The sequence below is a fragment of the Pipistrellus hanaki genome, assembly GCF_964339955.1.
Source record: "Pipistrellus hanaki genome assembly, chromosome: 7".
Lineage (NCBI taxonomy): Eukaryota > Metazoa > Chordata > Mammalia > Chiroptera > Vespertilionidae > Pipistrellus > Pipistrellus hanaki.
Window position 1 is genome coordinate 65,367,637 of NC_140509.1, and position 16,130 is coordinate 65,383,766.

The window sequence follows — 16,130 nt, forward strand, 5'->3', positions numbered from 1 at the left end:
GATAATGAAGTAGATGGAAATTTTATATGATAGGCACTTAAAAGCTGAGAGTTTTGTGCTTTTCCTAGGGAAAAGAGGAAAAAGAGCTGCATTTTCTGTAATGTTAGGATTTTTATACAGTAGTGTTAGTACAGTTTAGTTTTAAGTGCTCAGTGTTCAATGCCAGCTTAGTTGGAGGTTTTCGTTGTGGGCCTCTAGTGTGACGCACATCCTTCTCTTCGTGTTAAGAGTTTACATTCTTTTCAGGTAATTTTGAGTACTTTGCGTACACACTGAATAAACTTCATCCCCTCCTTAGTGAGGAAATTCTAGGGGAGATTCAGGGAATTATAGTGGAAGGAAGTACATTTCCTTCTGAAAGTGATTCTGCTATGTTATTCTGGTCCAGATTGACCTGTGGAATTCTTAGTTTTTTATTTTTCTTCTTTATTTAAAATAGAACGTAGAGTATCTGCCTGTAGGAGTGAAGTAAGCCAGACTAAGGTTGATAGATCGAGCTGCTTGTACTGTCTTTGGTAGGTGAACAGTAAGATATTTTCAGGAATTTCTGTCATGAAAATGTTTGGATTCATCTAGTCTCGAACTTAGTGACATATTTTGTTATACTTAGAACTCGAACATCATACTTTAGAGAATTAGTGTGAGTAGAAACAGCATAGACTTTGGGGTCAGACTGGCCTGGGTTTAGATTTTGTCACTTACTGTCAATGAGCCTCAGTTTGCTTACCTGTAAAATAGGGACTTTGCAGGGTTGGTATGGTAATGAGTGCAAACATAGGACCAAACATGCAATGGATATTTAATTCAGCTATTTTTATAACCCCTTGGAAGGACAATTTGGTATTACTATTTCTTTCTAGGTTAGGGTCTCCCTAAACAGTTTTAAGGAAGAGAACGAATAAAATTTAGCAGTGATAGACATTTTGTTTCAGTATCAGTTTTGCAAAAATTCTTTCTAATATCTAATTCACCTCTTACTTCAGGTTTTAATGTGTGCATCATTTTTTATTTTAAAGTAATAATTATTTTTGCCGTTAATAGTAAAGGACCTTCCTCTGCCAAGATTTGTTGCTTCAAAGAATGAACAGGAATCTCGCCATGCAGCCTCGTATTCTTCAGATTCTGAAAATCAAGGGTCTTATTCTGGTGTTATTCCTCCACCACCTGGAAGGGGGCAAGTGAAAAAGGGGTCCGTAAGCCATGATGCTGTCCAGCCTCGTACATCTACAGATCAACAGGTACTAGTCACATGCATGTCATTGTTATTAGTTGACATCCTGTGTAGATATTTACACTAAAACTTTTACTGAATGCCTTAACAGTGAAAATGTTATCTTAAAATTGAAATTTAAAAATAATGATACTCTTTCTAGGAGCCTGCATCTCCAGTAGTTTCACCACAGCAGTCCCCACCAACATCTCCACACACCTGGAGGAAACACAACCGTCACCCTAGTGGAGGAAATGGCGAGAGGCCTCTTGCAGGACCTGGGCCATTTTGGTCTCCTTTTGGTGACGCACAATCAGGTATTTAGAAGTTCTAGATGTACCGGTCATTTATTAAAGGTGTAAATTGAAGGAAACTTGATAACATTCCTTTAAGAGTTGCCTCCCAAGAAAATTTTTAATTGTAAGTTAAGTGCCTTAAATGGAAGCAAATGCTAACTGTGAAAATTTGTTAAGTAGATATATCACTTTGAACATTGGTAATTGCATTTATTTTAAGGTGACCAGATTTTAACATTGGTAAAGCAGGACACCATTGACTGGGGGGTGAGGGGGTGGGGGGAGTTCCTTGATTAAAAATTTGGTCTATATGGAGCAACAAAAATTTTCATAGAATGCAAAAATATAGTATTGTAATATATTTTTTAAATTTTCAACGTAAGTACAATTTACAAATATAATAAATAAATAAAAATTATGTATAGTTGTGTCACTTTCAAGGCCGGCGCTAGACTTTTTGCCGCCACTATAAAATATAAATAATACGAGTACTGTCTGCTAAATTCAAGAAAATTTATGTATTTATGAAATAAATAAATTTCTTACCTAAATTATCTGAATAGCTGATTTGTAATGACATCACTTGTTTAACTAGCTCACTAGCACGCAGTATGATGTGTATAGTCTGAAAGATAGTTAGTTACAAAATGCTTTCGTTGTTGCCAATCCCAAAAAATGCCATTGTGCATTAAGTCCAAACAATGGCGCTCGAATTCTAACAACTGATCAACAATGTGAACTTTGAAAAGCAGTTCTCGATAATCAGTTCTCAACAATTACATTTTTATTATTAAAGTTTAACATTATAAAATTAAGAAAAATAATATAAAACTCATATCCTGGCTAAATAGCCACATGGCCGCCGAAAACCGTATATTCTCTTCCCATTCCCTAGCTTGTCATGAATTCTTTCCAAAAATCGGGACTTTTTTAAAACGCTGTGGGACGTGGGACAAATTGTTAAAAATCGGGACTGTCCTGCCAAAATCGGGACATCTGGTTACCTTAATTTATTTATATCTATGATGCTTAGATAAAAGTTTATAGATACCACATTCTCTGAAGGTAAAATGATTGATTATTTCCTAGAATACTATATATATTAGGTTAGTTTCAGTAACAGTTTTAAAGATTTAAATGAGATAATTTTAAATTGACAGAAAATATTTCATTTGGGAAATTAGCATTTCTACAAAGTTAGAACTCGAAAGAAAACTTATTTAAGTATGGTGAAGTGTTACAATAAAAAACCTGGTAATTTTATATTCTTTAAAAGTGAGTCAACATGTTTGCCCATTCTGCTTGTAGGTTCTGCTGCTGGTGATGCAATGTGGTCAGGGCATTCTCCACCTCCACCTCAAGAAAACTGGGTCAGTTTTGCAGATACTCCACCAACCAGTACTCTTTTAACCATGCATCCTGCTTCTGTCCAGGTGTGACATTTTATTGGTATTGCATTTTTATTTGCTTCATTCAGAATACTGCTGCAGTCATTATTTTTATATTTTGCTGTTGCAAATTTTATGAATGCAAGTTCACTTTTATTTAAAAACCACAAAACAAACAAAAACCAGATCTCCACTCTGCCTTTTCTTTAAGTCTGTTATCATTGAAATTTTTCACTAAAAGTTTTGGCTGATTTTCTTTCTAATTTCTTAATGAACTTTTGAAAGGTTTTGGCACTTAGGACTATATTTGCTTGGCTTTCTTGGCACATTTCCATAACTTTTTGTTGCTTACACATTGCTGTCATTCTATACATTTATATAATCATTGTCCAAAAACATTCAGTAACCTGATTATAAGTATGTGATTTTCTGATGAGTTTGTGAAGACTTCTTATATTTTAAACATCCACAAAAAGTAAGTTTTACTTTCAAAGATAAATAACCTAGCAATCTTGGTCCATGTAATCATATAGGTAAATACTGTACTGAGGAAAAAATGTTTCATTACAGGACCAGACAACAGTACGAACTGTAGCTTCAGCTACAACTGCCAATGAAATTCGTAGGCAATCCAGTAGCTATGATGATCCCTGGAAAATAACAGATGAACAAAGACAGTATTATGTAAATCAGTTTAAAACCATTCAGCCTGATCTAAACGGATTTATTCCAGGTGAGTTGTTAAACAAATTTTTCTAGATGGGACAGTTCAAAGCCTGTTTCATAATCTCAAAGAAATTGTTTTATTGGTCAGCAATTATAAAAGATAATTCTCAAGTTATCTAAAAAGAGTTTATAGTTATTAGAGACCAAAAATAAGACATATGCATATGTTAAGGTTACCTTTTTTTCAATGAAAAACCTCTTAAGACCACATTTAATTCTTGGGTCTTTAGGTTCAGAATAATGCTAAACAACACTGTTTTATATTTCAGGATCTGCGGCTAAAGAGTTTTTTACAAAATCAAAGCTTCCTATTCTTGAACTTTCTCATATTTGGTAAGTGTGGTGTATACTACTTGGGTAATGTGGATTATTTCAAAGTAGTTTCCATCAGGTAGATTTTTTTAACCTTAAAAATAAACTATTAGAATAACCTTTTAAAGAATCTTCTTATGACTCAGTATTGCCTTAAAATAGTCAGCTTCTCTTTCACCCTCTAGAAAAGAAATAAAGTGATACCAATAGAATAATTCTTTAAAATGTGCTAAAGGTCTTTAAGCTATAGTAGCTGTTTCTCATTGCTAATATAATGCATGGAATATATTTGCGTGGCTTTCTTGGCACAGTTTGTTCATACATGGTTGTGTTTATTTCATTTGGTTTTAAACAAATTTATAAGTCCTATACCAGCCATGAGCTTAAGAACCGTGCTTAGCACCCATTTAAATACCAACTGAAGACTTAGGATGGTTGCTGTGTAGTTGGAATCAGTCATTAAATTACAATCACAAATTGCTTTTTAAAAACAATTGTCAGATGTAAGTGTTGTTTTCACTTTATATCTACGCTAGAAACCCGGTGCATGAAATTTGTGCACAGGGGAAGCTGTGTTCCTCAGCTCAGCCTGCATTCTCTCCAATCTGGGACATCCTTCTCACAATCTAGGACTGCTGGTTCCCAACTGCTCGCCTGCCTGCCTGCCTGCCTGCCTGCCTGCCTGCCTGCCTGCCTGATTGCCCTTAACCACTTCTGCCTGCCAGCCTGATCATCACCTAACCACTCCTCTACCAGCCTGATTGATGCCTAACTGCTCCCCTGATGGCCCGATTGCCCCTCACTGTCCTCCCCAGCAAGCCTGGTCGCCCCTAACTGTCCTCCCCTGCAGGCCTGGTCCCTCCCAACTGCCCTTCCCTACAGGCCCGGTCTCCCCCAACTGCTCTCCTTTGCCAGCCTGGTCCTCCTCAACTGCCCTCCCCTGCAGCCCTGGGGGCCCGCCCAACTACTCTCCTCTGCAGGCCTGGTCCCCCTCAACTGCCCTCCCCTACAGATCTGGTTCCTTCCAACTGTCCTCCCCTACTGGCCTGGTCATCCTAAACTGCCCTCCCCTACAGGCCTGGTCCCCCCAACTGTCCTCCCCTGCAGGCATGGTCCCCCCAACTTCCTTCCCCTGCAGGCCTGGGCCCCCCCCAGCTCCCCTCCTTTGTAGGCCTGGTCCCTTCCAACTGACCTCCCCTATTGGCCTGGTCTCCCCCAAATGCTCTTCTCTGCCAGCCCGGTCACCCCTAACTGCTTTCCCCTGCTTGCCTGATTGCCCACAACTGCACTACCCTGTAGGCCATCTGGTGGCAGCCATTCTGTGTCCACATGGGGGCGGCTATATTGTGTGTTGGAGTGACAGTCAATTTGCATATTACTCTTTTATTAGATATGATATTTCTCTATATTCTAAATTTTATTAATTGGGTTTTTAGTAGCATAGAGTGCTATCGAAGGAGATAGGTAGATAATGCCTAAAACCAAAAAGTTAAGAACTAGCAATATATACATGCTATTTATAGTTTAAGGTGATAAATTTTTAAAAAATGGTTGTTCCTAAATCTAGGAAATGGAAGGATAGCAGGGTGGGGCTGCTGTCTTTTAAGTTTTAAAAATTTTTAGTAACTTATTAAATAAGCCTGATTTCAACTAAGTCTTATATCTAAAGATACATATGTGTTAAAGGCCATTTCTTTGGTGACCTTATTTTTTGGGGGCTCTTTTTTCAGCACTTTATTATGAAAATTTCAAGCACTTAGAAAAGTTGAAAGAATTGTACCTTAAACCAGTCCTCGGCAAAGTCATTAGTCAACAGAGTGGCAAACCGTGGCTCGCGAGCTGCAGTTTGCCGATCACTGCCTTAAACCACCCATGTGGCCATTGTCTGTAATCTACAGATAACCATTTGCTATACATCTTCCCATCTATGGGATTTTTTAAATTATTGTTTGCGTGCACTTTTTCTGGAAAAGGATTTCTCTTTTTCTTTTTTTCTGAGACACAAAGGGATCCAAAGTAGAATGTGATTCTATTTCTGATGTTTTTCTTTTAGGGAACTCTCAGACTTTGATAAAGATGGAGCATTAACACTGGATGAGTTTTGTGCTGCTTTTCATCTGGTAGTTGCTAGGAAGAATGGCTATGACTTACCAGAAAAACTCCCTGAAAGTTTAATGCCCAAGCTGATTGATTTGGAAGACTCAGCAGGTAAGATCCAGGAGCTAAAAGAGAACTGATTGCATGCCTTGAAAAATAACACTTGGTTCTCAAAGCAAAATCTAGATGTTAAAACTTAGCTTAAAAGCATAGACATTTCATCAAGGGCATGTATATTTGCCATTAGAATAAGATGTATAGCCTGAACTTGAATCAATATTTTGTCTGTTTAGTCAAGTGTAAACGAAGATAAAGAATATATGCCACTATTTTACTTTACACTTGTGACCTGCTGAGATCTGAAGTGCATTTCACAGTGTCTTCTTATATTGTCATCCTTTAATTACATTTTATATTGTCTGAAGTGGGGAAAGTAGCCTCTCTTTATTATCAACATTTTTCCATTTAATTCATCTTAATTTGTTGAAGGGAAATACCTAGTTTATCATTAGACCTTTGCAGTCTGCAAGCATTTTCCTTTTATAAAACCAATTCCTTTAGATGCTAAAGAAATTTGGAAATTTTGTGTGTGATGTAGATAATACTACATTGTTATCATGTTTACAAGAATGCTTTTATAGATGCTAATATTTACAGATAGTTTAAAAAGAAATAGAATATAGGGGGTAAAAAATGAGTACGTTTTTCTTAAATTCTAAAAGAATAAAAGGAAATCTAATGTTAAATTAGTGAGTCTAATTAAAACTAAATCAATGTTTTTGTTTTTTCTATCTAAATTCTTTTTTACATATTATGATGGAAGGAATTTTATACTTTTTAAAAGAGAAATTAAAACAGAATTTGGCTCTCAAAAGGGTATCCACCTATTGGAAAGCTTCTGTTTAACCCAGAATTGCATCTGATCTCACTTTATTGTGTAAATTATGCAGTAGGAATAATATGCATATTATTATTGTCAAAAAGAGGACTACCTCCTTAGATTCAAGAATCTGTATACTTCTAATTTTGCTAACTATTCCTGTGACCTCGGGCAAGTTCTTTTTGTTTTTTCACCGGAAGTGTGTATTCGATGCTACTCCCATTTCACGGCCTGAACACATTGACCTTTTATCAACCAATAAGTCTATTTAAAGTTTTAGGGTTGTTTTTTAGTTTTTTAAAAGCATTATCCTATGAGAATCCTAGAGTTTTTCTGATCATTTAGGCAATTATTAAGTATCATTAACCTCTGACTTGAGCTAAAAGCTTAGTATTTTTGTTAGGTAATTTTGCCTCAAAGTACTTTGATTTACCTAATTAAAAAATAAACAAAAAGAACTTCATTTGGTTTATTTCATAGTAGCCAAAAAGGAAGAAATTGTGGTTGCTACAGACTTATTGTGCCATTGATTTTAAAATTAGGCCTTGTGTCTAGAATTTTTCTATGACTTTAATCCTTTAAAAACTGACAGCATAGTTTATTCTGTTATATGTCATTTTCTTGAGACTTGTCTGATTCTGTTATCTGTTGCATATAGATGGGTGAATCTGGCTTTTGCATGTAGTCTTTTTCCCCCCCTTTTCTATTTAATTTAAATAAAATCTGGGATTCTTTGTAAACTTGATCTACTGCCTGAATTTTAAGGCTAATGATTTAAGTAGAAGTTTTTTTCTGGGCATTTTTCTTTTTACTCCTATTAGATCTGTTTAGCAGTCACTCTGATTTTTCCCCCCTGCATATACCTCTACACTCTTGTTCTAATTATAATTTTAAAGGTATCAAAAAAACCTTATTGGTTTTTTGTTTTGTTTTTTACCATTTGCACATAATCTGTGTAATTTTCTGATGAAATTTATTGTAAACATTTGACCATACAGTATTAAATTCAAATCTTCTTTGCCTAATCACTAAGTGATAAATTTGGAATTTTGTTCATTTGGGGTTGAGGGAATGATTAACCTTTTTTTTTTTTTTCTCCCAGCTATCATAAGCCTGAGATTCATATGCCACAAGTTCTTTGAATATAGATATTGTTATGTGACACTGTGGATCAATCAAGATTTGTAAAAATCTTTTTAAATAGCTGTGTTTTTAGAAGTTCACAGTTGAAAGGGAAACCAGTCCCTTTTGGCTGACCTAAAAATTTATCATAAATATTTTTTCTCTGGAGCTCTTCTGACTTTCAGACAAAAGTAGCTACTATCTTCTCTGATCTCTCATAGTATCCCCTATGTGCTGTTTATTTGTGGCACCTATCACACTCTTCTTCTTTTTTTTCTTTTTTTTCTTTTTTTTTTTTTTCTCTTTCCACCACTACACTCTGAGTTTCTTAAAAAAAGAAAAGGAAAGGAAATGTGTCATATTCAGTAGGCCTGATTGCCCTAGTCGGACTGCCAATTTTGATATCCCCAGGATTTAGCACTTTGCAGGCATGTGCTAAGTTGCTCAGTAAATAACTGCTGAGAAATTAATACTAAATGTGTGCTATTTTTAAAGTAGGATATTTTTCTTAATATATTTATGTCTTTGAAAATATAGCCTTTTGTTATATGTTTGTGATGTTGGGATATACTAAAATATTAACTCTACAAGTATTTTGTATTTACAATTTAATAACTCATAGAAAAATAGATGGTGAAAGTGATGACTTGATTTAGAGTTTTTTGGAGAAACAAGCTAGGCTTTCTAAAGACATGCAAACATGGATGGGATAGATATATATTTTCCAAGATTACTTGAACAAGTTTATGGTATTAAACAGCAGACAAAATAAAATTGCTAAGGATCATAGGTATAAGTACGTACACAGACCTGAATTAAAATATTTAACATCAGCACTAAATATGGCAACTAAAGTAAATAAAAAGGAAACTTGACTTTTGTTATCTTACAAAAGAAAGCATATAAAAATTCATCTGTGGAAACAACTTTCTGAAGCTGAATTCAAGAAAGAATGTTTATCTTCCCAGAGTGGTTATCTTCTTTAAAATAAAAAAGGGTTAAACTGACCTCCTAGCCTATCACAGTAGTGTATCTTAAAGGGAAAAAAGCATCTTAAACTCAGTCTCCAAAGAATCTTCTTTGTTGTAGCACAGTCGCAGCTTTACATATACTGTATTTTATGTGATTACTTGAGGTCCAGTGCACACATTTTTTGTGCACTCGTGGGGTCCCTGGGCCTGGCCTGCGCCCTCTCAGAATCTGGGATCCCTCGGGGAATGTCAGACTGCCAATTTTAGTCCAGTCCCCTCAGACCAGGCTGAGGGACCCCACTGGTGCACAAATTCATGCCCTGGGCCTCTAGTATGCAAATGAGATCTTTGGTTACTCTCTTCCCACACTCTCCCTTTCCCCCTTCCCTCTGAGATTCATCAGTCTGTTCCATGTTTCCATGCCTGTGCATGGAGATCTGCCCCCTGGTGGTCAGTGCGTGTCATAGCTAACAGTCAAACAATTGAATGGTTGCTTAAGCTTTTATGTATAAAGATTTGATAAAACTAGTGCTTTGGTGCACAGATTCGTGTACGTTGAAAGGAAATTAATTAGAAGGTGGCCAGCGGGGCGGGACTGGGTGAGATGGGCTGGACATGCCCTGGAGCCAGTTCCTCCCTGGCTGCCCCTGGAGCAGTGGCTCGAAGGGCATCTGCGAAGTGAGCAGGGTCCCTCTAGCAAGTGGGGTTCCTCGGCCTAGCTTGTGGAGATTGGGCCGAAATCAGCTCTCCGACATCCCCATAGGAGTCCCGGATTGCAAGAGGGCAGTTCTCAGGTGACCCACTCCAGTATTGAGCTCCCTCCTCTCTGGTTCTGTGGTGCATCACCCGAGAACCCCCTCTCCTAGTCACTGCAGCTCAGAAGCTCTTGTGTTGAGTCCCCTGGTGGTCATTGCGCATCGTAGCTATTAGTCAGATGGTCGTTTAGCCTTTTATATATATAGACTAGAGCCCCGATGCATGCCAGAATGGGCCTTCCTCCCCTTGGCTGCTGGCAGAGCTGTCTTTCCCCTTCGGCCCGGAGCCACCTTTCTGCTCTGGCCCGGAGGGGAAAGAGCCGCCGTTCCCCTCCAGTCGGGAGCTGATTTTCTGCCTTCCCACACTGTCCAGAGGCCTGGAGCAGCTGGGGCAGTGCAGAACGTCTGCATCGTGGCCATGGTGATGACACAAGCATCCCACCCTGCCCCCGCTGCTCAGCACCCGGATATGCAAATTAACCTGCCTTATTTGTTGGGTTAATTTGCATACCCACTCCTGATTGGCTGGTGGGTGTCATGAAGGTACAGTCAGCATGTTATTCTTTTATTAGGTAAATAGATATTTCTTAAGCTACACTAGAGGCTCTTGGTTGGATAGTAACTACATTGGTCTTGTTCATTATATTTCAGCACCTAAGAGTATGCAAATTCAGCATATAAGTATTATAGTTGTTTTTTTAAATGACTAAATGGATGAACTACTTCTTTTTAAATCTGTTTTCTGTCTTCACAGACAATGCTCATGTGAGCAACTCAATAATAGCTGACTAAATGCTCAAAGAGGGAAAGGAATGTGCTCTCCATTCTGTCTCCTCTTTTATAACCACTGCTTTATACAGTAAATTTGAGCAAATTTTCATTATTGTTGATATGGTGCATAACATAGATCCTCAAAATCCTAGAAGTACTTCTAAAATGAATGTTTTTAAAAGCCAGAAATTTTTTTTTTATTGTTTAAAGTATTACATATAGTAGTACATATATTTTTAAAACAAAGCATATTTGAAATTCTTTAATTTCTTTGCCTGTCTTTTAAGAATAAATGAAAAAGGTCCCATTTCTAGTTTTTCTTAAAGACTTAAAATTTATCAAAACCTTTGTATCTTTTAAATATTTTTTCTCATAAGAATAATATTGACATTTCAAATAAATAAAAGTTATAGTTTACTTTTGCTTTGAAGAAGCTATTACATAAAATTGGAACCTTGAATCTTTGTGATTGAAGAATTCTTCCAACAAGGTTTGCTACTTGAAAACAAAATAAGTTTAAAACCATAAGACTTTTGGGAATAACAATTTTTTTAGTATGTTGAATATAATACTAAGAAAATAACAGAAGTTCAGGTGGGTAGGTGAAAAACGTAGGTAAAAACTGAAGGTCTTTGAGAAAGGTGGTTTGGCAGGTACACTGACTGCACTGAATTGAATCTGCAGACTTTTCAGAGTCTTTGGAAGATAGAAGGATGAAACTATTGAGAGCATTTTTATTTTCTAGTGCAATACAGAAAATATGGTTTGCACTCATTTAATTTGCACTTGTTGCTAACTTTTAAATGTAGCCTGACAGTATGTCAGTCAATAGGATCACACAGTGTTGTGTCTTCTAGGCACACTCTTTTACATGGAAATACTTTTTGCATAAAGCCCTTTTGGGGTTGGCTTTAACAAATAATTTAGGCTCATGCTCTTCTTTTTCAGCCCTGATGCTCTGATGATGTCAGGGGCAGAGCAGAACCCTCAGGAGGGAGGCAGGGTTGACACAGTGTTCCAGCAGGAGGCTAGGTTGGAACACTGCACCAGGTAAGAGTAAAACTACACCCCTGCCTCCGTGAGGACACGCCTACAGACTAACTTTTGTGGGCGGGCCTGCAGCTCTCTGTTGGAGTGTTCATAGGGAGCCCGGTTCGTAGAAGAAGATATAGCTTATTTACAGACTTAATGCCCGTGACTGTTAGTTTCTAGAACATAGGTAATTTTCTCTTTTCCTACTGCCATTTGTTGTTCTATATATGAAATAGGAAATAAACAATGTGTAATTCTGTTAATTAATCCAGAAATAATTTGGGGATTTTCAAAGACAGACTTTTTTTTTATAACGTTTTTTTATAACATTTTAGTCTTAGAACCCCTTTACATTCTTAAAAATTATTGTGGACCAAAAAAAACTTAAGTTTATGTGACTTAGATCTATCAATAGTTGCCCTATTAGAAATTAAAAATGATAAATTTTTTAAAAAATCTGCAGCTTTTTAAAAATTATAATTATAAGCTCCCTAAATATTAGCATACATATTTTTAGGAAAATAACTATATTACCCAAAATAAAAATAAAAATTATGAAAAGGGTGGCATTGCTTTACATTTTGTAAATCTCTTTAATATCTATTTTAGTAGAAAATAGCTGGATTTTCATATTTGCTTCTGCGTTCAGGCAGTTAGACATTTTGTTTGAGGTATCAGGTGTCTGCAGACAAAGCACTGAGTGCCAAATCTGGTCAGCTGACTGTTTTTCTATAGCCCACAACAAAAAGTGTTTGTTATTCTTTTTCTTTTTAATCATTGGAGAATAAAGAGAACAATATTTCATGACACATGAAATCCAAATTTCATTGTCTATTAATAAAATAAAGCCAAGCTCATTTTTTACTAATTATCATGGCTGCTTTTGCACTGCAACAGCAAAATTGAATAGTTGCACTAGAGACCATATAGCCTGCAAAGCCTAACATGTGTACTATCTGGCCTTTGGTAGAAAAACGTTGCCAATCCCAAGTACAGAAAGAAAATCTTGTCTGGCAAAGTGAAAGGAAGGACTGTTTTTAGATAATTATGGATATTCTTTGGTACCACACCAAATGTCAACAAATGGTAATTTCTTAAAGGTTAATTGCAATGTGAAAGCTGAAACCATATTAATGAATTATTTGTACTGTTACATTAAATTCCACAGATCTGTTTTGCACTTGGAATATACTTTGGATTAATATTTTGCCCGTGCATGATTTTATAACATAATTGATTATTTGTAAAATATTGGTTAATTGAGTTATACAGATATGGATATACATTTTCCCAAATTCTATTATAATTTTTGCTTGAAAGCGCAAAGTTTGTCATTAGTAACAATACTGAAGACAGTGTTTTCAGGAAGTGACAGGCTCACTTAACTCATTTTTGAGAAAATGCATAAAAGTCTGAATAATTCGTTTGTCAGCTATTCTTTAAAGAAAAATGCATTCCCTCTCCTTCTTCCATGAAAAAAGTGGCCTGTTCAGCTCATAGCTGAATCTCTCAAGAACACTTCCTGGAGATGATCATCCCTGTGCTCTGATAAAGAACAATAGCACAATATACATTGCGCCTCCCCATTACTTTGGGACTCTATTATAAAGAATTGCAAATATATATTTCCCCTTTTTCCAAAAAGACTATTAAAAATATGTGTATTCAGGGCTGAGGTTTAATAAAAATAATTTTTACTGCTTAATTGTGAATGTTCTTCAGTGACATTGCCATGCCTTTTATTTAAACTGGAATGTGTGTGAGTGAAGAATACAATGACTAGTACAGGATGGGGCAAAATTTGGTTTACAGTTATTCCTATGAGGAAAAGTAAAATGCCAACTCAGGAGAAAAATAATAATATGATGATTACAAAATCTCTTTGACTTTTCAGATGCCCTGTTAGAGTCATGGGGATTCCCTGCAGTTCATGGTCCACAGTGTGAGAACTGCTACTCTAGGAAAATGACTATGTTGGAATACTTATCAAGTATAATTATTTGATTGAATAGTATCCTTCAAGAGGCTCCATCCACTACAACTTTTACCAGTGAATTAAGAGGTTCCCAGAATCTATCCCAAATTATAACTGCCCTGAGGTGGGGGTAGGGTACAGTCTGGACCTAAATTTGCTAGAAGGAGACTCACATGAGAAAGCCAGGTCAGGGCCCCAGCATACCCTAAGATGATATTTGAAACTGAACTAATATAGTCTGACTATAGATAAATTCTTTTGAAAATTAATTACCTTATAGTTAATACTGTTTTAATTCTATTTATTTTCCTTCAACACCTGCTTTGCTGGATCGCTTAAAGACACTTCTCCATACACCATCCTCCTAAACAGAGTTTCAGTTTCATTAAACTCAGATTTATAGCCATTGTATCCTTTCCTTAACTTTCTTTCTCTTTGTTATCAAAGGGAAAAAATTCATAATTTTTGTTCACACTAAAACCACAAGCTATTCCCATGAGGAATTTGCTGTTACTATTCATTATAAATATTATTTCATTAGTTTTTCTCTAAGATCTTTGATTTAAGAGGTCTTCATAGAACATTATTGGAAGCCTGTCTGCCTCTTATTGTTTCTATACTACTCCGACATCTTTATCAAGAAAGGGATAACATTAAGAAAGAAATAGCAACAATTTCCAGTCTTACAAAACAAAAATTTATCAAAATCTGCTGCTGGACTGCAAATTAGAACTTGCAGTGTGATATGACTACAAAAAAGCAGAAGTATTTCGAGATAATAGTCATGTAACAAAGGACAAAGAGGAATTGAGTACTTTTTCAAAATACTGGTAGTTAGCTTTGGCTCTGCGAAATAACAGTAATGAAGAAGAACACAAAAAGCAACTCATTCAATAAAAATTTGTATACATAATATGTATTAGGTTCTGTATTTAGCACCAAAATGTGAAGGATTTACTTTTGAATAGATTGAAAGGTTAAAACCTGTACATTGCTAAGTTATTGTATGACTTTATTTGGGAATTTGAAATGCAGTGCTAACATTTAATGGCAAATGTTTTTCTTTCTGATGGAGAAACTCAGGAGCTATTTTATTCAGCTTGCCCATGGTCAGGCAGTGAGATAGTGACAGATGCTGGAATAATGTTTTGATACAGGTTCTAAATAGATTAGGTACTCCCCATTAATTTGGCACTTATTTGATTTTCAGACTGGTATTCAAAGATATGTAAAACTTGGGAAGATTGGAATGAGAATTAAGTTACCATTGAAATTTCCTCTGTTCTCAAATTGAAATTAAAGGATATTTTAAATTAGGGCTTAACTGCTCACAAGCAGAATGTGCTACCACATAATACTTTAAAAAATACTTTGCGATGGTATTGTGAATTTGTAGCTTTCTCAATGAAGGTTAAGTGCCAGTGGCCTAATGATAAACTTTCTTTGGTGTGGGCTTTTGAACTGCTTTTCTCTTATGCGTGGGACTCTTCCTCTCCTTTTACTCTCTGCCCTGCACATATATGCTGCTTTTTGGCAACAGAGGAGGCTTGCAGAGAAAATGTGAGTGACTTAGTGTAAATTAGCATTTCCCAAAGTATATTCCAAGAGAATATTGAGGGATTTTATTTGGGGTAAAGGATTTAAATAGTTAATTTGCTCTGAGACATTATAAGTCTTTGATATACAAATGCTCATGGAGTTGCTCCAACAGGGAGTTACAGTATTCCCAAATTTGAATAGAAAAAATTTCTTGAACCTAATTTTTTAAAGAACCTCACATTAATATTCCATAAAATACACTTTGGGAACTGCTACAAATTCAGCCCTATTATCAGAAAATGATGCAAAACATGTGTTAGACGTATTATTATATATAACATTTTTTTCTATTTCTAACTAAAATTTATTTCATGGGAAGCTTTGGTTTTGGATAGACAATAAGTAGCAAAAATAAGTACTGCCTAATTGTCTGATTGGTAAAATGTTTATTTTTCAATTACAGTTGACATTTAATATAAAAATGTTTATTTTAGGAACATGAGGAAAGGAAATTCAGATTATAAAATTACTACTTCTCAAAGTCTTCAGGATTTTGTTACAAGTAATATCCCTAAACTAAAATATATTATTTATGGAGAATTTCTGTTTTTCAATTTCAGATGTTGGGGATCAGACAGGTGAGGTAGGTTATTCAGGCTCGCCTGCAGAAGCACCTCCAAGCAAGTCACCATCAATGCCGTCACTAAACCAGACTTGGCCAGAGATGAATCAGAGCAGTGAGGTTAGCAAAGTTTCCCTTTCCTTTCATTAACATTAATTTTGTTAAGGTAAGACGTTCCAAATAGTAATTTCAGCATCTAGCTCTTTTAGCATGTATGCATAGTTAAGAGAGCATATAAAGTAGGGCTATGATAAGTGTTTGTAATTATGTGACTCTGAGGTTTTCAAAGTACTTTTTCATATATATACACGGTCATTTGGTTTCCACCACTCATTCCTGCTAAAACCCTGTGAGTTAGACAGGGCAGGAGCTTGCAGGTTATAGTCAAAAGGTTGAATGTCTTGTCATAGCCATTGAGGAACAAGAGCTTAGAT

General features: G+C 35.9%; 1 protein-coding gene across 7 annotated transcripts in view; it reads left to right on the plus strand.

Annotated features, from left to right (window-relative positions):
• Nucleotides 1-16,130, plus strand: part of REPS1 (RALBP1 associated Eps domain containing 1) — a 72,522-nt gene that overhangs the window by 28,181 nt on the left and 28,211 nt on the right. For 4 of the 7 annotated variants that reach the window (XM_084890658.1, XM_084890657.1, XM_084890661.1 and 1 more), the window contains exons 3-9: nucleotides 1,042-1,238; nucleotides 1,374-1,527; nucleotides 2,815-2,939; nucleotides 3,465-3,627; nucleotides 3,890-3,953; nucleotides 5,986-6,140; nucleotides 15,695-15,816. In XM_084890658.1, coding sequence (XP_084746784.1) covers nucleotides 1,042-1,238; nucleotides 1,374-1,527; nucleotides 2,815-2,939; nucleotides 3,465-3,627; nucleotides 3,890-3,953; nucleotides 5,986-6,140; nucleotides 15,695-15,816 — 980 coding nt within the window. The remainder of the gene's footprint in view (nucleotides 1-1,041; nucleotides 1,239-1,373; nucleotides 1,528-2,814; nucleotides 2,940-3,464; nucleotides 3,628-3,889; nucleotides 3,954-5,985; nucleotides 6,141-15,694; nucleotides 15,817-16,130) is intronic. The other 3 variants (XM_084890659.1, XM_084890660.1, XM_084890663.1) reach the window with 1 other exon arrangement.